Raw genomic sequence first — 22,456 nt, 5'->3', positions numbered from 1 at the left:
GTAGGGTTTAGGGTTTAGCCCTATGCATGGTTTAGGGTTTAGCCCTCATACAGGGTTTAGGGTTTAACCCTAGGCAGGGTTTAGCCCTAAGACAGGGTTTAGGGTTTAGCCCTTTCCAGGGTTTCGGATTTAACCCTCGACAGGATTTAGAGTTTAACCTTAAGACAGGGTTTAGGGTTTAACCCTCGACAGGGTTTAGGGTTTAACCCTAGGACAGGGTTTAGGGTTTAACCCTATCCTTGGAAAGGGTTTAGGGTTTAACCCTAGGATAGGGTTTGGGGTTTAACCCTAGCCCTAGGGCAGGGTTTAGGGTTTAGCCCTAGGACATGGTTTAGGGTTTAGCCCAGTGGCATGATAGGGTTTAGGGTTTAACCCTAACCCTCGGCAGGGTTTGGGATTTAGCCCTAGGGCAGGGTTTAGGGTTTAGTCCTATGCAGGTTTTAGGGTTTAACCCTCGACAGGGTTTAGGGTTTAACCCTAAGACAGGGTTTAGGGATTAACCCTCGACAGGGTTTAGGGTTTAGGGTTTAGGGTTTAACCCTAACCCTCGGCAGAGTTTAGGGTTTTGGGTTTTGGGTTTAACCTTAACCCTCGGCAGGGTTTAGGGTTTAGCCCTAGGTCAGGGTTTAGGGTTTAACCCTAGGGCAGGGTTTAGGGTTTAGCACTAGGGCAGGGTTTAGGGTTTAGCCCTATGCATGGTTTAGGGTTTAGCCCTCATACAGGATTTAGGGTTTAACCCTAGGCATGGTTTAGCCCTTGGACAGGGTTTAGGGTTTAGCCCTATGCAGGGTTTAGGATTTAACCCTCGACAGGGTTTAGGGTTTAACCCTAAGACAGGGTTTAGGGTTTAACCCTCGACAGGGTTTAGGGTTTAACCCTCGACAGGATTTAGGGTTTAACCCTAGGACAGGGTTTAGGGTTTAACCCTAGAGCAGGGTTTAGGGTTTAGCCCTAGGGCAGGGTTTAGGTTTAGCCCTATGCAGGGTTTAGGGTTTAACCCTCATACAGGGTTTAGGGTTTAACCCTAGGACAGGGTTTAGGGTTTTAACCCTAGCCCTAGGGCAGGGTTTAGGGTTTAGGGTTTAGGGTTTAGGGTTTAGGGTTTAGCCCTAGGGCAGGTTTTAGGGTTTATCCCTAGGACAGGGTTTAGGGTTTAGACCTAGCCCTAGGGCATGGTTTAGGGTTTAGCCCAATGGCAGGATAGGGTTTAGGGTTTAACCCTAACCCTCGGCAGGGTTTAGGGTTTAGCCCTAGGGCAGGGTTTAGGGTTTAGTACTAGGGCAGAGTTTAGGGTTTAGCCCTAGGACAGGGTTTAGGGTTTAGCCCTATGCATGGTTTAGGGCTTAGCCCTCATACAGGGTTTAGGGTTTAACCTTCGGCAGGGTTTAGAGTTTAACTCTACGGCAGGGTTCCCTAGGACAGGGTTTTGGGTTTAGTCCTATGCAGGGTTTAGGGTTTAACCCTCGACAGGGTTTAGGGTTTAACCTTAAGAGAGGGTTTAGGGTTTAACCCTCGACAGGGTTTAGGGTTTAACCCTAGGACAGGGTTTAGGGTTTAACCCTAGGGTTTAGGGTTTAGGGTTTAGGGTTTAACCCTAACCCTCGGCAGAGTTTAGGGTTTAGGGTTTTGGGCTTAACCTTAACCCTCGGCAGGGTTTAGGGTTTAGCCCTAGGGCAGGGTTTAGGGTTTAACCCTAGGGCAGGGTTTAGGGTTTAGCCCTATGCAGGGTTTAGGGTTTAGGGTTTAGGGTTTAACCCTAACCCTCGGCAGAGTTTAGGGTTTTGGGTTTTGGGTTTAACCTTAACCCTCGGCAGGGTTTAGGGTTTAGCCCTAGGTCAGGGTTTAGGGTTTAACCCTAGGGCAGGGTTTAGGGTTTAGCCCTAGGGCAGGGTTTAGGGTTTAGCCCTATGCATGGTTTAGGGTTTAGCCCTCATACAGGATTTAGGGTTTAACCCTAGGCATGGTTTAGCCCTTGGACAGGGTTTAGGGTTTAGCCCTATGCAGGGTTTAGGATTTAACCCTCGACAGGGTTTAGGGTTTAACCTTAAGACAGGGTTTAGGGTTTAACCCTCGACAGGGTTTAGGGTTTAACCCTCGACAGGATTTAGGGTTTAACCCTAGGACAGGGTTTAGGGTTTAACCCTAGAGCAGGGTTTAGGGTTTAGCCCTAGGGCAGGGTTTAGGTTTAGCCCTATGCAGGGTTTAGGGTTTAACCCTCATACAGGGTTTAGGGTTTAACCCTAGGACAGGGTTTAGGGTTTTAACCCTAGCCCTAGGGCAGGGTTTAGGGTTTAGGGTTTAGGGTTTAGCCCTAGGGCAGGTTTTAGGGTTTAGCCCTAGGACAGGGTTTAGGGTTTAGACCTAGCCCTAGGGCATGGTTTAGGGTTTAGCCCAATGGCAGGATAGGGTTTAGGGTTTAACCCTAACCCTCGGCAGGGTTTAGGGTTTAGCCCTAGGGCAGGGTTTAGGGTTTAGTACTAGGGCAGAGTTTAGGGTTTAGCCCTAGGACAGGGTTTAGGGTTTAGCCCTATGCATGGTTTAGGGCTTAGCCCTCATACAGGGTTTAGGGTTTAACCTTCGGCAGGGTTTAGAGTTTAACTCTACGGCAGGGTTCCCTAGGACAGGGTTTTGGGTTTAGTCCTATGCAGGGTTTAGGGTTTAACCTTCGACAGGGTTTAGGGTTTAACCTTAAGAGAGGGTTTAGGGTTTAACCCTCGACAGGGTTTAGGGTTTAACCCTAGGACAGGGTTTAGGGTTTAACCCTAGGGTTTAGGGTTTAGGGTTTAGGGTTTAACCCTAACCCTCGGCAGAGTTTAGGGTTTAGGGTTTTGGGCTTAACCTTAACCCTCGGCAGGGTTTAGGGTTTAGCCCTAGGGCAGGGTTTAGGGTTTAACCCTAGGGCAGGGTTTAGGGTTTAGCCCTATGCATGGTTTAGGGTTTAGCCCTCATACAGGGTTTATCCCTCATACAGGGTTTAGGGTTTAACCCTAGGCAGGATTTAGCCCTAAGACAGGGTTTAGGGTTTAGCCCTATGCAGGGTTTTGGATTTAACCCTCGACAGGGTTTAGGGTTTAACCTTAAGACAGGGTTTAGGGTTTAACCCTCGACAGGGTTTAGGGTTTAACCCTAGGACTGGGTTTAGGGTTTAACCCTAGAGTAGGGTTTAGGGTTTAGCCCTAGGGCAGGGTTTAGGTTTAGCCCTATGCAGGGTTTAGGGTTTAACCCTCATACAGGGTTTAGGGTTTAACCCTAGGACAGGGTTTAGGGTTTAACCCTAACCCTCGGCAGGGTTTAGGGTTTAACCCTTGGGCAGGGTTTAGGGTCAAACCCTCATACAAAGTTTAGGGTTTAACTCTATGCAGGGTTTAGGGTTTAGCCCTAGGACAGGGTTTAGGGTTTAGCTTTAGGGCAGAGTTTAGGGTTTAGTCCTCGGCAGAGTTTAGGGTTTAACTCTCATCAGGGTTTAGGGTTTAACCCTAGATAGGATTTAGGGTTTAATCCTAGACAGGATTTAGGGTTTAACCCTCGGTAGGGTTTAGGGTTTAATCTTAGTGTTGGATTTACGGTTTAGGCATTCAGATTTTTCGGTTCGGTTCGGTTTAGATATTTTTCTTTAAAAAATTATATTTTTTATATATATTAAAATTAAAAATAATATTTTAATATATTTTAATATATTTAAAATATTGGGATATCCGTTTGGTTTTCGGTTTGGTCTCAATTCAATTTTGATTTTAGGATTATAAATATGGGAACTGTTCGGGTTTTGTAATTTTCGTAATGTTTCTTTCTTAGTTTTTTCGGTTCGGATAATATGCCGAGTACTAAGTTTATCCAACAAAAAAATAGTGATAGCAGAAAAAATCCCATGAGTATGCATTATTTTTTCCAAGTTTGTTCTGACGACAAAAAATAGAAAGAATTTGCCTTCTGATAACAAAATAATTTAACAGCTTTTCAAAATGACTGATAACTAGAATTGTTAACTCCAACGATCGATAAAAATTTATGGAAATATCATGTTCGATAATAATACAACTACACTCTTAATTTCTACAAAAAAGTTTGAAAGTATAAAATTTGAATGCAACAAAAAAAAACCTTTCATCAAAAACCTTTAAGGAGTTAAAAAAATGATCTTAGTAGATCAATTAGAAAATTATGTGAAAATAAGTGTGAAATCAAAACAAACATGCTATCTATAACGATCAATAAAAACTGACAAGATATCATGATTGATTAGTTTTCTCACATTCAATTACACTTAAAGTTTACATAATCAATTAAATATTACATAGTTTATCTCAAAAAGTTTGAAAGTATAAAGTTTTAATGTGAGCATATAATAATCTTTTCACCAAAAACTTATAAGAAAGAAAATAAAAAGGGAGAAATTGGATATTAGTAGATCAATTAGAACACTAAATGAAAATAAATTTGAATTCATAACAAACATGTTATCTTTAACAATCAATAGAAATTTGACGAGGTATCATGCTCGTTTAGTTTCACACAGTAAACAATTATACTCAAACTTACGTAATCATCATATTATACATAATTTGGAAAAATTATAAAAAAAAAAAGGAGAAGATAAGAGATCATACCAAGCAAGAAGGCCGCTTTTGTGAAGATTGACATCCCACGTTGATGAATGATGACCGTTGTTGTTCATTGGGCACCGATCAATGTTGGGACGATAAGCGATACGTGTGTGTGTTCTGTTCAGGCTATCAAAGTTTGGTACTTGAAGACTTGTCCAGTGGCCACTGACGAGAGTTTTGTAGCAAGATCTGCTTTGAAAAAAGTAGACATATGAGTAGATAAAAATTGCGTTGTGAAGCACAGAAAAAGGACACCTATACCATTCTCTTTGTACCATTAAGGAGGCAACTGTTTCTCTCCCCCATTTCCAGCACAGACAGGAAGTGAAACTTTGTCTGGGTACCAATGACAACAATAATCTAATTGGATATTTTATCCGTAGCTATCTAAATTAACAAAGAGTAAATATCAGAAAAGTTATACCCTCGAGGTTTATATATCCCTTGCTAAGTGCAGGACTCTCGTAAGGAGCCACCTGTTTAACACAGAAACGCCAAAAAAAGAATCCAGACAATGAATCGATGGCAAGAATCTAGAATTAGAGTCAGTTTTATATATAAGGAAACTTACTGGTTCCCTGGAGATGATAGCAAGTTCGCCAGGCTTGAGGCCTTTCCTTTGAGAACTCTCTCTCTCTCTCTCTTGCTGGCGTACGTATCCCTGTGATTCAAGAACATCCCAAAACAAAACATTAATGGTTTACAGATAAATCGGAGCTGGATCGAGACGCGGTTGAACCAAATCGGAGCTGGATCGAGCTCATCTATTACTGTGTTTAAGATAAAATAGAGTAGGACAAACCTTGAACTACTACTCTTCAGGCGAGGTGGTGTCGTTGTACTGTAAACGGAGATGGAGATGGAAAAATTGTTCTTCGTGTTCTGTTCTAGAGAGAGAGAGAGAGAGAGTGAAGTGGTAGGTGTGCGTGTGTTCATTCATCGAAACCAGAACTACTAATTTAAAAGCAAAGTGCTAACGGTCGGATAACAGTTTTCAAGATATTCCTTTTAAATTTCATTTTCCTCCTTTTGTTGGGAAATAAAGAAAAGAAAGGATTAAGAAAATAGATAAAATCGTTCGGGGGGACTCTCTCTCTTAACTCTCTCTTAACTCTCTCTGTATCTTTCAGAGAGAGAGTCGGTGGTTAGATCGTCGGTGTTTTCCGGCGTTGTCTCCCGTGTATCGGGTTTAGGTTCCGACATCTGGTGGCTTCGATAGCATCATTGACTGGTCGGTTTCTGGCTCCGACGACGCGCCTTCTTCAGGTGTAAATCGTCGGCTTCTCGCTCCACCTCGCATCATCCGCTTGTGTTTGACGGTGGTTTAGTTCCGGTTGGTTCCGGATTGTGCTTGATTTCTTCTTCTTCGCTTTCCCTCTCTTTCAAGCGATTCCCTTAGTTGTTTGTTAACAGCGATGGTAGTTGTTTGAAACTATTGATTTGAAGATGAGATCTTTTTGGGCTTTAGTGCTCGACGTCTTTCGGTTTGTGACGTTGAAGACTACAGCGTTGTGGCTGGTGACCTTTTCACTTCCAGATCTCGTCGCGGTGGCTCTTTGAACGGTGTGTCCTGTTTCCGGTTTGGTTCCGGTGGATTTTCGATTAGAGTTTCGTCAACGACGTGCATGCCGGTGAACTATGGTGGCGATTCAACTTTAGGGCGTGTGTGTCCCCTCCTCGCTAAGATTCTAACGCGTGGAGTAGCTTGAATGGACCGTCCATCTTTCTTTGGGCTTTGTCTTTTGGTTGGACTCGTTTTGGACATTTTGTTGTTTTTAGTTTCTGGGCCGTTTTGGCCTCCCATGTACTTATATCTGTTTATGTTTATTTAATAATCCTACAAAAAAAAAAAAAGAAAAGAAAAGATTTCTACTTTCTAGTAATAAAAAAGGAAATTGTGGAAAATTATTTACGATTTAGTATCTCTCAAAATCTTTTACAATTATTTACCGCTAGCAAACTATGGGCTTTAAGCTACCCATTAAGTTATTGGGCCTTATCGAGTGACACTATAAAATCTTTAAACCTCTCGTATCTCTCTCACAGCTAAAACCCTCATTTTCGATTGTCTACTGATTCTTCGCAAACCCTAGAACCCTCCGTGAGAATGTCGTTGTTCCGTCGAGCCTCGTCTAGTTTGGCCACTCTTGCCTTCCGTGCGGTTAGATCTCCGGCGAGCCTCCGAAATGGCGCCGTCTCCGCCGAGAGATTGATTCTTCGTACCCAGCAGCTCAGCCGTGGATCGGTGTTTTCATTCTCGAGATTTTCGACGGAGAGTGCGGTGGCTAAAACAACCGCCGACGAGAATCTGGTCAGCGTTCTCGAATCTGAAATCGAGTGCGCAGTGAAGGAGGAGGCGCCTGATGAAAACGTCGTAAGTTATCTCTTATGTATCTGCTAGATTCTCTCTGTAATTAGATCTTCGGATTCAATTGTGTCTGAGTATGAGAATTAATTAGAATTTTTGCAATTTGAATTTGAGTTAAAACAGATGGAAGATGTGCCAGAAGGGTTTCCCTTTGAGATAATTGATACTCCAGGAGAACGAACTCTGTTGCTTCAGAGGAAGTTTGAGGATGAAACAATCCAGGTCGAAGTTGACTCTTGTGCGACTTATGATGACGATGAGGAAGAAGAAGAGCAAGCAGAAGCTAACGATGATGAGGATGAGGAAAGCTCTGTTAAGCTTCGGATTCCCATGGTTGTGAGTGTGGCGAAAGGTGACGGTGTGTGTCTTGAGTTTGGAGTCAGCGCTTACGCCGATGAGATTGTGATTGATAGTTTATGTATCAAACAGCCCCAGGGATCTGAGAATGAGCTTGCTTACGAAGGACCCGACTTTGAGTATTGTTCCATTTGCGCTTTGTCTCTCAATATATATATATATACGATTGGATATTGTCATGTGATTTGAGTTTTTGGTTTTGTGCAGTGACTTGGATGAGAATCTGCAGAAGGCGTTCCACAGGTTCTTGGAGATCAGAGGGATCAAACCGAGCTTCACTGGCTTTCTGGCAGATTATGTGGCCAACAAAGACAGCAGAGAGTATCTTCAATGGCTCAAGGATGTCAAGTCTTTTGTTGAGAAGTGAAGCTGATCTTTGTTTCGGAGATTAATAAGAGTGAAACTTTTAGGTTGGATTTTTTTATTTACTTGAGTTTCTTTCAGCTGAACCTGTTCTCATCATTGTCCATGATGAATTGATGATACAGAAAAGTCATTGAAATGAGTTGTTTCTTGTTGCCAATATGGCTACAGAAAGCAGAAACCAAATCAAGTAACAGATAATCCGAGTCATGGAGCTAAAAAAATCAAAGCTTACAGCAACAGCAATACTCTGCTCGAGCTTACATTACTCTAGATCTCACTGTAGTTACGCCACACTGCTCGAAATTCCTCCCTGAAGGTGTTAAGACGTGCCTTCAAGTTGGGTGTTCTCAAGGTTGCATGAAGAATTGTAGCTGTAACACAAAATAGCAAAAACAGTTTTAAGCATGTGGATGGATGAAGTAGAGTGACAAACTGAGGTAAGACAATTAGTGTAGATTGCATACCAAGAAGCCCAATGAGTAGTGCCAAAGAGACGGTGAACAAACCACATGAAATATACCAAAGGGCAAAACTCACTGTGAAAAAACAACAAAAAAATCCAAAAGGTTTCAAGATATATATTTCATAAAGTTCCATAATCAAACAAAACATATAGAGAGAGAGAAACACATACCAAGTGAGGATATCAAGACAAAGACCCAACGGGGTTGGCCACAGATATAGATTGCTCTCTTTGCTGATGGGCGTCCACGAATGACAGGCCTATATAAGACCAAGTATAAACAGATGATAAGCAAGCAAGCAAGGAAGGAAGGAGAGGGAAGCAAAGAAACATACGCCAATGGAGGTCTCATTTTAGCAGCTAACTGTGGGGAGAAACTTCTGATGGTTCGTGTGGCCTTCTCACTAAAGGAACCTGCAAAGCTGTAAATAATAAAGAAGAATCCTCATCAAGTACATCCACTGGTTCAAAAGGTGTGAGATTGAAACAGCTTGGAAACAAAAGAAGTTAAAAAAAAAAAAAACCTGTCATTAAGAAATGCCACAGTTACTGCAGTCAAAAAGGCAGAGAGAATGGCGAGAGGCCTTGTAAGAAATCCCAATCCTGTAAACATCACAGGTCAAGATAGAGATCATCATGATGAAAAAGGTAAATCATCATAGCTACTTTATCACAGCACCTACCAAGTATAAAGACGATCATGATGAAGTAGTTCGTTCGGTAACTGCAAAAAAAACAGATCCATCACAACAGGTCAAAATGAAGCTCAATTCCGAAATGAATACGATCGGGTGATTTACGACGAATAGTTCAGAGATTGATCCAACTGTCAGATCCGAGATTGAACAAATTCACAATCAATCGGCTAAAGTGTAGACCTAACTTAGCAACTAATAGAGCGAGAGAGATAGGGATCGTACTAGTAGAGATTGCACTTGAGGCGGCTGTCCCATTTAGCGAGAGATTTAGGAACGGTGAACCTTGAGAAGAACTCAGACAGCGGACGCGGCGGCGACGACCAATCAACCTCTCGGAGAGCATCGACGAGATCTTCAGCCGTCACACTTCCCCAATCCATCACCTCCGATCACAAAAAAACTCAACTCTCTTAATCAACAATAACAATCTATCGATTACGATCAAATCAAAGCTTCCTCTCGAAGAGAAGACGAACCAAAACTGATCGTATTGTATCGAAATGAAATGGTGTAATGCTTTTTCAATGAACACGCCACGCGTCTTTCTCTTTTCCCCCAATGACATTTCCACCCTTGGACTCTTTTTTCCTTAACCGGAGACTAGATTTTATTTAGCCCGGTTCAGTACGTACCAACATAAAATTTAGAATCTGTTGTTATGGTTGGGATAAATTCATTGTTCAATATTATAAAGGAGTAGATTGGATCAAATAATAATATATTACCGGCATAAAATCAGACATATACTATCTATCAAATCATATCCCACTTCCTATGGCTAGACCATACGATTGATGAATATATTCTTCACGTAAATAAGCACATGACATGCAACGATAATTGTTGTTGTTTTTTTCTTTTTTGGTATGATTTTTTTTTCTTTTTCATAAACCCTATCGGTTGATCCGGTCGGCCCCGGAAAGAACGTACTTAGTGCTACAAAGTGGACTAGCCCGAAAGCGTACCACACTACCTGATCCGAGTTTGGAATACTTTACGGCTAATGCCAGGGAGTGGACCAATCATCTGTTATGGCCCACCATGTAAACCATTTGGACCGAAGCCCAAGCCCAAGCGCAGACTGACCAAGTAGTGATAGTTTAGTTCTCAGGGGGGAATCGAACCCATGACTGATGTGGGTACACACCAAGTCCCAAGAGATTGCCATTAAGCTACCACCACTTGGTTTAAAACTGTAAGGATTGAACTTTTTATAATGATTGGGCTCACCATGAAAGACCACATCACAAGAAATTCCCAATGCTTGCCCGAGAAACCCAATGGACCATCTGCGAGCACAAGATTTTTTGATTACCACAGTATGGTAATTGTTGTTGCTGCTTAGAAAACTTAGAATTCTCGTTTGTGGAATTTGCTCTCCTTCAAAACCTTCCACTTGTTTGGAATGGTCCTGTTACAGGGAATGTTATGTTGAAGATTGTTTCCTTAGGTGAGGGAACTATGCTCCAACATATCTCATTCAGCAATCTATGATGCTGCCCTTTTGTCCATGATGGCCCTTGAGGATTTAATGTCTCAATTTGTCTGGAGCTTTCAAGATGCAAAAGGAGTTTCTCTTTTCGAAGGTCTTCTTACATATACTTTGTTGGTTGCATTTCACAATTCACTTTTATCTCTCTTCGAAAGTTTTGTTGTTGCTTTGAATGTTTCAGCTCTATGGAGCCATGTTGTATCCTTCTTTAAGTGGAGATGAACCATAAGCTTAATGCAATTTAGTTTGACCAAAAAAAAGACATGCAACAGTAATTGACAAATCATAAAACATTTGTTAAATCTGTTATGCACATCTATCTTATACAAATCTACATCTCCAGTCTCCATGTATCTTCTGAATCAGTCAATCCATACGTGAATATGGTTTTGTGCAATCAAACCATGCATTTGGCATCATTTGACGATTTTATATCGTTCATATCAGTTTGATCTTTGTGTTTCTTTTTTAGGTGAAGTCGATACATTTGATTTTGCTCGTTATTTTACCAAAACATATTATTATTTTGATAAAACATTTGTTCCGGATTTTGAAAAAGTAAGTAAAACTTCTGTAAGTTTTCTATTTACTAAAACTTTCTCTTAATATCTCCATTTTTGTAAAGGTAAGAAGTCTTCGCACGTATATAATTACTAAAGTCATTTCAACTCACAAAATGATAAATTGTAGGAAAAATATAAAATGCAAAGAGTAGGGATTATCTTTGAGCTAACCAATCTCCATGCTGCTAATATAATAATGTCATGCTTCTTCTCCTCCAAGCAATTTAAGGTTTTTGTTGAGTTAAGTGTTGTCTTGTACTTTCAGTAAAAGGAAGAGGTAATCTGTATCCCGAGGATTAAAAACTATAATACACACATTTGCATGTGCCTATGTATTTTTAAACCTCAGGATGCAGATTACCAGTTCCTCATCAAGTACCATAATCTTCATCTTCTTCCCTGCGTTACTCTATTTCTGCTGCTGCTGCTGTTGTATATGGTGAGTTGTTTTTGTTGTGGTTAGTGGTGAGAATATATAGAGCTAGCGAAGCTAATAAATAGTAATGGTGCAAAAGAATAATACTTATTCCGACGGTTTAATGCTTCTCGAACAAATACTCTTAGAGAGACAAACTTTTCTTGTCCATGGTTTCTTATATATTCCTATATTTATCTTCAGTTCTTCACATATCCATCCATGTACTAAGATTAATATATAATCTATGATATAATACTGTAGTATGTACGCCTAAAGCGGCATATACATGTACATAGATTTTTCTTACGAAACGTACTGTTTTTAAATTGATTCAATAATAAATCGGAGAGTAGTATGTATATCTTTTACGAATTTATTTGAATTTATAAAACGTGTGGAGTCTTTTTAAGCATCCACATAACATAAAGGAGATGAATTGTGAGAGATCAAATCATAAGAAATTGATTCTTTGTTCTTTATAAGCCAATGATGGCACCTTCGTTTTTTCGCTTTACAACATACATATAATTAACCTTTGAAATTTTCTTTGACTGCTTTATGCCTTCTCCCGGCTCGTCACATGAACCGATTCTCCTCTCAATAATTGAATTTCATGTAATTGAAAAGACACCTCGCTAGTATATGTTTACGCGCGTCTTATAATTAGGTACAAAAAATTTAGTTCAGTTAATTCTATTTACTATGAGTAGTCATGTGCGACGTTTTTTGAAAAGGTTAACTTCCTCGTACAATATTTTTCTCAGTTAAAGGGTCTAATTTGCAACTCATGGAATTATGATGAACACAATGAGCCGTAATTTACCCTAAGCACCTCTATTAAAAACTTGATTTTTATAAGTGTGGAAGATAGGCTCATGATGATCTACAACAACTTTGTTCATCCTCTGATGTTATTAAGACCAACTGACCAACGGGTGAAACATAGGGGCGGGTGCATTTTAATTTTGACGACATAAGCCAGCTTTCATACAATGAAAGAAGCTGGAGACAAACATATTTTCGATTTAAACATTCTTATTTTCTAGTGGCAGAAAAAACATCTTAATTACTTTCCTGTACAGCTTTCTTTAATATTTACTAATATATTACATGCTCAAATCATCACTTTATATAACAAAAAAGTATAGTTAATGCCAACATACTGAGATAATCTTCATTTTCAAACATTTATAGAGTTGACTATATGTCCACATTTTAATACTTTTCTACAACTGAACTAAAATCTCTACGAACCGGATTATATATGTTCATATATATATCGAGTAAAAACAAAATTTGGTGAGACAGTGTCCCTTTGGATACCTCAAATCCCTACCTGTCAAATTGATGCATCATGGATCAATAATGGCAATGTCAGTGGCTTAGGGTGGAGTCTTAAGGATCAAATGGGCGTAGAATACTTCGGATTACGGGCGTGTAACAGGAACCTCTCAGCTTTGCATGCTGAGATGGAAGAATTACTTTGGGCAGCCGCATGTATGAGAGACAGAAGGATCATTTCGGTACGGTTCGAAACGGACTGCTTAGACTTAGTGGACATGATTACAAACCCGATGGACTGACCAGCATTCGCGACAGAGATCGAAGAGTTCCAGAAGTTACAGGATGACTTCAAGGATGTGAGACTATCTCATATTCCTCGGAGTCGGAATGGCCGGACAGACGCTTTAGCGAAAGATGCAAGGACCAGAGACTATATTTTCACCCATATAGATCAAACCCGGACAGATGGTGATGCTCTTCGGAGAATCGACTCGTCTGCTCTCCACTTGATCTAGCCTAGATGGGAAGACAACAAAAAAAAAAACAACATAAGAATAATTTGTAACCGGTATAACAACATAAAAACACTATTAAAAATTATATGAACATATAGTCTGTAAATGTACGTATGTTTATGCAAACAAAAGGGTGTAGAAAAACAAGTCTGAAAAATGGTTAGGAGAATAAATTGTAAAAAAGACATTTTTTATGTTTCTTAGTTTTATATTTAGAGGGAAGGGTTATATACTTATATATCCTTTGATTTCCAAAAGCAAATGCAAAGTTAAGTTGAAGCAACAAAGGCACATTTTCATCTTTTGCCCTCATGAGCTCCTCAAAAGCCAAGTATGTTAACCTTTAACCATTATTAGATGGGATACAAACCAAAGTAATTGGATTTGTGTTTAAAGCCGGTTCAAAAAGAAACTATTAGTAGAGTTAAATAATATTATGTCTCACTCACTCAAACCAGATATGGTATGTGATATGAAGGATGATTTCTATTGATGTATAAGAGTACATATTTATACAGATTACATACATCTTTAAGGGAAAAATATATCAAGCATTTATAGAGTAATAGAGAAAACGTGATACGCAAGTAAGGTGATTGATCTTCTTTCCTTAACATTCCCCCTCAAGATGGAGGTGCTTTAGCAACACCAATCTTGTCTGAAAGCATCCTGAAAGGTGATCTGGACAGTGGCTTAGTCAATGCATCAGCAAGTTGGTCTTTTGATGAGACATGAACCACACGAAGCTGACCTGAAGTGATCTGATTTCGGATGAAGTGGTAATCAAGCGCCAAGTGTTTCATTCGAGAATGAAAGATAGGATTAGCACAGAGATATGTTGCGCCAACATTGTCACAATAGATCACTGGTGGCGATGATATCTTGATGCCAAGCTCAACGAGTAGAGAGCAGATCCAACGAATTTCAGCTGATGTATTAGCAACTGATCTATACTCTGCTTCAGTGGACGAGCGCGCAACTCCCTTCTGTTTCTTAGAAGACCATGAGACTGGATGCTTGCCAAGATAGATTATGTAGGCATTTGTGGATACAAAGTCATCAGTATCTCCAGCCCAATCAGCATCGGAGAAGGCATGTAAGGAGGACACATTGTTGCGGCTGAAGTACAAACCATGAGACGCTGTTCCTGCCAGGTAACGTAAGACTCTCTTTGCAGCCTGCCAGTGATCAGTCGTGGGCTTATGCATGTACTGAGACAAGCGGTTCACAGCATAGGAAATATCTGGCCGGGTGAAAGCAAGATATTGGAGGCTGCCAACGGTTGATCTGTAGACAGTTGGATCAGACAACAACGTTCCTGAACTGGCAGAGAGCTTTGGAGCCGTGGCCATAGGAGTGGAGACAGGCTTAGCGTCTGTCATATTACAGCGTTGGAGAAGATCCAGAATGTACCTTCGCTGAGTTAAGTGCATGCCTGCATTGGTGCGATGCGCTTCGATGCCAAGGAAGGAATTTAAGTCTTCAGGATCCTTGACTGAGAAACGAGTAGCAAGGAGAGTCAAGGTCTGTTGCAGCATAACAGGATCATTACCAGTGATGATAATGTCGTCAACGTACACAAGAAGATATATAAGACTGTTATGACGCCGAAGTATAAACAGAGAAGTATCAGCGAGGGAGTTTGTGAAGCCAGACTTGAGTAGATGATTGCTGAGTTCTTGATACCAAGCACGAGGTGCTTGTTTAAGACCGTACAGAGCTTTATGCAGGCGACAAACATGATGAGGATGATCAGCATCAATGAAACCAGGCGGCTGTGTTGTGTAAACTTCTTCGGTTAAAGTACCTTGGAGGAAGGCGTTGTTTACATCCAACTGTTTGATTGGCCAATTTCGACTGATCGCAATGTCCAGAACCAGACGAATGGTGGTGCTCTTGATCACCGGACTGAAAGTCTCTGTATAATCAATTCCTGGAACCTGCGTGTATCCTCGAGCGACAAGTCGTGCTTTGTACTTGCGCACAGTCCCATCAGGATTATATTTGATAGTGAAGATCCAGCGGCAACTCACAGTGTTCTGGTGTGATGTTGGTGGAACCAGAGAGTATGTACCGTTTTTAACGATGGAGTTGAACTCGTCAAGGACAGCCTGACGCCACCGAGGATCAGCTAAAGCTTGTGCAATTGTTTTTGGAATTGTATGTGTTTCCTTCTGAAACTGAGCCGTATTAGCATATTTGGTATTCGGTTTGGAGATACCCTTTTTAGCTCTTGTAGTCATCTGGTGATGGTTTTGGCGTTGCTCTTGTTGGGGTTGCGCTTGTTCAGAACTTGTGGGCAAAGGCATGGTTTCTGAGTTCTCTGCTTGACCGGTACCAGCGTCAAAAGTAGAGGTCATCGGAGCATTGTTGACGTTTTGTGATAGGACTGGAGCAGGTTGCAGAGGCTGTTGAGGTTGAGAGACTGATGGTGGTTCCGGTGCTGAGACTGGAGGAGGAGGATTCTGCATCTCATCAGAAACCAGAGTTGGAGGATTAGTCAAAGGAGAAGAAATTACCTCATCAGTTTCAGGTGAAAGATCAGTGCTCATGGGAGTCGTAGGAGCTGCAGTAGGTGGCGTTGAGGTCGTGTGAACTATCGAGACAGGAGAGATCCAGTCTGTAGTGGTAACTGCAGCAGGGTTTTGGGTTTTCGAAAGAGTTTGGAATGGGAAGGTTTGCTCATCAAAACGTACATGACGTGAGACAAACAGACGATGAAGAACTGGATCAAAACACAAATAGGCACTTTGAGTTAAGGAATATCCAAGAAAGACACAAGGAGTGGATCGTGTTTGAAGTTTATGGTCACGATAAGGACGAAGCCAAGGAAAACATTGACAACCAAAGATTTTGAGTTTGGAATAGTTAGGTGGGGACTTGAAGAGAAGCTGATATGGAGAGTTTAGAGAAAGAACAGGAGTAGGCATTCTGTTTATTAGATAAACGGCAGTAGAAAAGGCATAAGACCAGTAGGTGTTTGGGATTTTTGAGTGATGAAGCAGAGAGAGACCTGTTTCGACAATATGTCTGTGTTTTCTCTCGAGAAGGCCATTGTGTTCAGGAGTGTGAGGAGGAGAAGTGAGATGAGTGATCCCTGATTGTGAAAGGAAATCACGTAAAACAATGAATTCACCGCCATTATCCGAGAACAGAGTTCCAATCTTTGTTTGAAACTTGTTTTCTGTCAAAGCTTTGAAACGAATGAATGTTTCTTTGACATGAGATTTGAGTTGGAGTGGATAGAACCAAGTGTATCGAGTGAAATGGTCAACAAGAATAAGATAGTGTTTGTATTTGTCAACCGAAAGAACAGGAGAAGTCCACAAATCTGTGAACAAGTACTCAAGTGGGCGAGTAGAAGTAATTGATGTTTGAGAGAAAGAGAGTTTATGACTCTTATTTGAAAGACAATCAACACAAGACAGGTTTTGTGAAACAGAATCTGAAAGCGGTAAAGCAAAGGTAGAGAGAAGATTTTTAAGTATAGAAAGAGATGGGTGGCCAAGTCTTGAATGCCAATCTGAGAGGGTGGTTTTGACTGTTGGTGTGGCAAAGTAAGAGACTGCTGCAGCATTCACAACCGGCCACTCATACAGCTCCTTACTGGTACGTCCGTGGAGTAACGGGATTCCCGAGCTCAGATCTTTCACCTGAAAATAAGAGGGAAAGAATTCTACTGAGACTTTGTTGTGATTGCATAAACGATACACTGATATAAGGTTCTTATGTATAGTAGGAACATAAAGAACATTAGACAGAGTAAGTGGCTTTGAAGAAGAAGAAGGAAGTGATGTTGAACCCGTTTGCGCAATGGCGAGACCACTACCATCACCAATCAGAACTTCCTCACCGCCTGTGTAAGGTTGATGAAGAGCTAGATTACTCAGATCAGATGTGATGTGATGAGTCGCGCCTGAGTCAAGGATCCATGGTTGAGATGCGGAGGTAAACGCCATGTTTGCACGCGGGTTCCAGCCAGTAGGAGTGGGTAGCAGCGGGGGTTGAGACGTTTGCTGAAACCTCTGGTTACATCTTTTCGCAGAATGACCCTGAAGTCCACATATTTGACACCTCCCTTGATACCCTCGAGATGATCGTTGCTGATTGTTGGTGTTGGGATGTGTCCACGTGGTTACAGGTTTCTTGTTTGACTTCGGAGCATAATGTTGATTGTTGGCATAATTCGCTGAGATAGGGGCAGACACCAGAGGTGTAGAAGCGTTGAGTTTGGCTTCATGGTTGATGAGCTTCTCGTGAAGTTCAGTAAGCGATGGAGGTACTTCTCGACCTTCAATCTGTTCAATCACAGGCTTGTACTCCTCAGGTAAGCCTTGAAGAACGTAGTCAAGTCTGTCCTCATGGTCAAGAACTTTTCCAAGCAATGCTAGTTGATCAAAACGTGTTGTGAGACCTTGGACATACTCATCAATAGTTTTTGTGTCCTTAGTCCACGACTTGAGCTGTTGCAGCAGGAGCTTAATGTGTCCACGCGTAGGTTTAGCGTAGGTAGACGCCAGTGTGAGCCAAACACTTGCAGATGTGGGAGCTAGAGAGACCAGCGGTTGAATGGTTGGGGAGAGTGCACCAAGAAGCGCACTGAAGATCAGTTTGTCTTGCCTCTTCCACATCGTGTACTCTCGATTCGGAGTTGTGACACCATCAGCTGTGATCGTTTGATCTGGTTTGGGTGCCGACTCATCTAGATGAGAAGTGAGCTCATATCCATCGAGGAGGGCATGAACTTGTCGACTCCAGACCAAGTAGTTAGATGCCGTGAGTTTCACGATGTTAGACATGTTGATGTGGAGGAGAGCGGGGTTATTGATCTGGATTGTTTCTGCAGCGGTAGTAGCACTGTTATTGGTAGACATGATAAGAAAGAGAGGGACGTGGAGAGAGAGTAGAGAAAGAAGAGGGAGGCGGCAGAGGAGAGAGCTAGGTAAAAAAAAAAAAAAAAAAAATTAGACTAGCTCTGATACCATATGTGATATGAAGGATGATTTCTATTGATGTATAAGAGTACATATTTATACAGATTACATACATCTTTAAGGGAAAAATATATCAAGCATTTATAGAGTAATAGAGAAAAACGTGATACGCAAGTAAGGTGATTGATCTTCTTTCCTTAACATATGGTTCAATTACTCTGGGAAGTTAGAGTTTCAATACAAATGATTGAGCAAAACAGACGGTTTAGATTCTTAGCTCTTTTTCTTTTTCATTTTCTAGTAAGACTTATCAGACTTCTAAATGCTGAAAAATAGACATTATTCACGCAGATCAGTTTTCAGTTCAAGTTAACTCCTTAGAAATATTCCATTTGTCAAACATGATAATATACACATCATGTGGCATTACAATTTCTCAGCTATCAAGTATCAAATACAGTCAAACGTCAAACATTTGTTTGTCTTCCCACACAAATGATATCATCCTACAAAATCATGTAGAAACTGATGATTACTACCTCCAATAAAATCTCTACCAAACTGACGATTTTGCCTATCGTACCCACCTCCTCCACCGCCACTACTGCCACCGTCAAGTCCAAGCCTCTGAGCCGTTGTCATCGGAAAAGGCTCCGACAGTCCAATCTGATGATGAAGCCCTAACGTCAACGAGACTCCTCCATTTGTGCTGCTACTTATCCCCGGGATATTAGACGACGCAATACCATAGGAAAAGCTAACCGCGCCGCCTCCGCTCCCACCACTTCCAGCGTTCATGAAGTTGTTATTATTGTTACTGTTGGGGCCATGAACGTCGTGGTTTCGCACCCTTCTAGCCGGAGATGAGTTGTTGTTAGCTCTTTGTTGGGCCGAGGAGGAAGAAGGATTGTCGTTATTGTTATCGGGAAAGTCGGCGGTGCTACGTTCGTCTCTCCAAGAAGAAGAAGAAGATCTCTGAGATTGTCGAGTCTCCAGCAAATGAATCTCTTCCACCATCGGTTTCCAAACCCTAACTCGTGCGTTTATGAACCAATTCGATACCTAAAATTAATAAAGTTAATAATCCACCAGTAAAGTTCCTAAATAGCCATCAACAACCTAAGCAAAGTTAAATCGGTTTGTGAAAAAAACATAAGGATTTAGATACCCCTATGTAAAGAAAGTGGACTAAACAGAGTTATCGAATGTCAATTCACCAGACGATTGCCTTCTTGATATGGTTAACCGCATGACACTTGTATTCCAAATATCCAAAACTTCTTCTGTTTTTTTTTTTTTTTTTTTGACACATAAACTTCTTCTGTTTTATTAAAACATTTCTCAATTAAAAAAAAAGATTTTGTGCCAGTGAAAATTGAGTTAAAATTCTCAATATATTTTCGAAAAGAATGTTGTATCAAGTAAAAATTAATTATATAACAAGAAAATGAAGAGGAAAAAAAAAACAAAGCTGACGATATCAGAAGTGCAGACCTGATTTCTGGAGAGACCTGTGTGTTTAGCCAACACGAGTTTGTCTGTATCAGTTGGATAACTGCAACAAAAGACACAACTATATTTAATATCTTACAATATATTTCTTACATATATATGCACATAATAACATTTACAAGGGCTACATGTATATCCAAGTTTGAGAAACAAACAAGCACTCGACATGTCCCATCAAAAACGTACTTCCAAGTTACAATACATTTCTATACATACGTACACATGCATCTATAGCTATTTGGTCACAAGCATATAAAATAAGTGGTTCATATCTTCCTGACACATGGATGAATATCAAATTGAGATATGATGTAGACATATTTCGGATATTGAACTTTACTTATGTCAAGTTAAAAGTGTAACTTCAGTGAAATTGATTGATGGTCTGGTCGAATGACATTGCTTTTTTTTTTTTTTTTGCTTAATCGAATGACATTGTTAACACGAAGTATATTTAGAACTAAGCTAAAAACTCAAATCAACTATTATCAAAAACAGATATGTGGCTGAAAAGGGTTTACTTACGGATGCAAGAAATGATCGAAGAGCCAAGCCCTTAGAACGGCGACGGCACGTTCGGGTAGGCCACGGTGTGGTCTCCATACAGGAGCATGGTGATCAGGAAATCCATGTCTTTGACCAGCAGAACACAAGCCTCTACCACTATCACTTCCTCCAAATCGCAGAGAGTCGGTTTTATTGTCAGAGTCCATCACATGACCACATTGTTGTTGTCTCTTGTTATTGGTGCTAAATTGAAGCTGGTCTGTTATAGCAGTCTTCAGACACTTGAAATGCTTAGACAATGCCTTTAAAGTTAAGCTTGCATAAGGAGCTGCGTGCCCGAGTCCTGCTACGCATTCGAATGAGCCCATTACAGCTTGAAGCTGCTCATAGTATTGCTTATACCTCTTGTAAACCTAGTAAAAACGTCACATAGAAATGACTTTACTTACGAACCAATTATATTAATAAAAATGTGTAAATAGACTAATTAAATCTTTAAGTCCCTAGCTTGCGATCAAATACCAATCTCGTGCATATATTCCCTTTCATAAAGAAGAGATTCTCTTTTTTATCCGTTTGATTTATATCCACAAAAGATTTAAAGAATCCAATGCACACATTTAGATCAAAAGACAAGTAAGCTCCGTATAAAGTTACTTCCCCAAGATAATATTTATCATTAATTTAGTATAACCTTAAAGGCTACTACTAATAAGGGAGATGAAGGCAAGCTTTGTATACATTAATGTGGACTTGGTAACAAACATCTTCTATTCATGCAAAACGTAGGGAAAGATCAGTTAAAATAATGCATACTCGCTGTATACAATATTTAAAACGATATAGTTTAAAATGGCTTTGAAGGAGTTCCATTTTTCAAGGAAGATTTTCCTAAGAGACATACATTTTGTCTTCAATTTCAAAGGACACCAACCATAAACAGTGAGCATCAACACAATAATGCACATACATAAGTATAATAAGTCTGTTTGATCAAAAAAAAAAGTCTAAAAGACAATACAGTAACTACCAGAGTGTCCAGGTTTAATTAGATGGCTTTTTAGAACGAAAAAAAAATAGAAATTGTATGAATAACTATACCTCGTCGAGCATGGAGATGAGTTTTGATTTTTTCTTCCCATGTTCTCCAGAAACGCCGCATAGAGTCTCAACCGTGGGATCGAAAAGCAAAGAAGAATCGTCTTCGTCGTCCATGACTTTGTCGGTGTAAACCCCAAGTGCCACGTTACAAAACTCATCAAGAAGCATCTGTGCTGGTTTCAAGAACCTCGAGCCTTTCAGAATGGATGCGTAGCCAGTGCACGGTCCTAGAGGACCGGAGCTTCTTGACGCGACGGTGACGGCGGCTGCAGCTGCTTCAGAGGCGGATCTACAGAATCCGAAGCTAGCAACGCCGGGAACAACTAGATCGTAGGCAAGTCTAGGGTGAGATGATAATGAGAGGGATAAAGGCTCGGGTCTGAAGACGAGAACGTCACCGGAAGAGAGTTCAGCGTTAAAGGATGGATCTCCGGCGACGGTGACTGCAGCGGATGAAGAGGAAGATGGGCCACCAAGAAATCCCATGAAGTTACTGTGGCTAGGGTTGGATATGTGGTTGCTGTTGTTGTTTGAGTGAAATCCACCGGCGGCGAGGTAATCGGAGTCGGTGAAAGGAAACAAGCCTCCACCGGATGAAGAAGGAGGAGGAGGGTGGTTAAAGTGGAAGTGGGAATCAAGAGAAGGAATCCGAAGTTTATCTCGTCGGCTTTGTTGGAGGATATGGTAAGGCTCGTAAGCATCGGCCATGGAAGAGGATGATTTAGAGATACAGAGAACTGTTAAGAGATAATAAAAGTGACGGATGAAACCAGAGGTTAGGAGAGAGAGAAAGAGGCTTTTCTGCTTTCTTTTTGAAGCACGATCAAGTAGTATGTATGTGTATCTTCATATAGACGTCTACTGTTTAGTGAGTGCGGAAGAATTTATTGAGCAATACAGTTTGGTCAAAGGATAATCTTTTCGGTGTTTGTAACTACCTAGTTAATGCTCTCTCATAGGTAAACGAAGTTTTCATGAATATTATGTTTATACTTTTATTTCGGCAAAACAAATTTTTTTATACTTTTCCAGTTATCTACGTGATTCCGTCCGTATAAACCTGGTTAAATTTTTTAGACCAACACTAAAGATTATAGGTTTCAATATATAAACCATTTATCGAAAAATTCAATATTTTCGTAGGGGTGGTTAATACGTAAATTTTGAAAAAAATTCAAAAATACGACAATATTGTTTTAATACATAATTGCATCATGTACTAACATATGATGAATGCCAAAGTGGTTTAAAATTTTTGTTGTCTCCATTTTTCT

The 22,456-nt window shown here is 40.6% G+C and overlaps 3 protein-coding genes across 4 annotated transcripts; 1 reads left to right on the top strand and 2 right to left on the bottom strand.

The window, feature by feature from the left end:
• Nucleotides 1–6,640: 6,640 nt before the first annotated feature.
• BNAC03G00540D (uncharacterized protein At2g39795, mitochondrial) lies at nt 6,641–7,852 on the top strand. Of its 2 annotated transcripts, none has more exons than XM_013890777.3 (3): nt 6,641–6,978; nt 7,087–7,448; nt 7,537–7,852. In XM_013890777.3, the coding sequence occupies exons 1-3, from the start codon at nt 6,712–6,714 to the stop codon at nt 7,694–7,696; spliced, it is 789 nt and encodes a 262-aa protein (XP_013746231.1). In that variant the 5' UTR covers nt 6,641–6,711; the 3' UTR covers nt 7,697–7,852. The 2 variants fall into 2 exon arrangements, with proteins under 2 accessions (XP_013746231.1, XP_013746236.1); XM_013890782.3 differs by having other exon boundaries at nt 6,642–6,978; nt 7,096–7,448.
• Nucleotides 7,806–9,409, bottom strand: LOC106448978 (PRA1 family protein A1). Its single transcript, XM_013890794.3, has 7 exons — nt 9,079–9,409; nt 8,842–8,882; nt 8,683–8,761; nt 8,494–8,580; nt 8,330–8,418; nt 8,160–8,231; nt 7,806–8,066 (listed from the first exon to the last, which is right to left on the bottom strand). Exons 1-7 carry the CDS (start codon nt 9,234–9,236, stop codon nt 7,963–7,965), a joined length of 630 nt encoding a protein of 209 aa, XP_013746248.1. The 5' UTR covers nt 9,237–9,409; the 3' UTR covers nt 7,806–7,962.
• A 9,009-nt stretch (nt 9,410–18,418) lies between these two features.
• LOC106448992 (BEL1-like homeodomain protein 9) lies at nt 18,419–22,188 on the bottom strand. The gene is made up of 4 exons (XM_013890802.3): nt 21,183–22,188; nt 20,100–20,494; nt 19,557–19,617; nt 18,419–19,124 (listed from the first exon to the last, which is right to left on the bottom strand). The coding sequence occupies exons 1-4, from the start codon at nt 21,888–21,890 to the stop codon at nt 18,564–18,566; spliced, it is 1,725 nt and encodes a 574-aa protein (XP_013746256.1). The 5' UTR covers nt 21,891–22,188; the 3' UTR covers nt 18,419–18,563.
• Between the last annotated feature and the right edge of the window lie 268 nt (nt 22,189–22,456).

The sequence above is a fragment of the Brassica napus genome, chromosome C3 (assembly GCF_020379485.1).
Source record: "Brassica napus cultivar Da-Ae chromosome C3, Da-Ae, whole genome shotgun sequence".
NCBI classification, from domain to species: Eukaryota; Viridiplantae; Streptophyta; class Magnoliopsida; order Brassicales; family Brassicaceae; genus Brassica; species Brassica napus.
The sequence above is the reverse complement of the archived record's forward strand: the minus strand, read 5'-3'. Positions and strand labels throughout refer to the sequence as shown.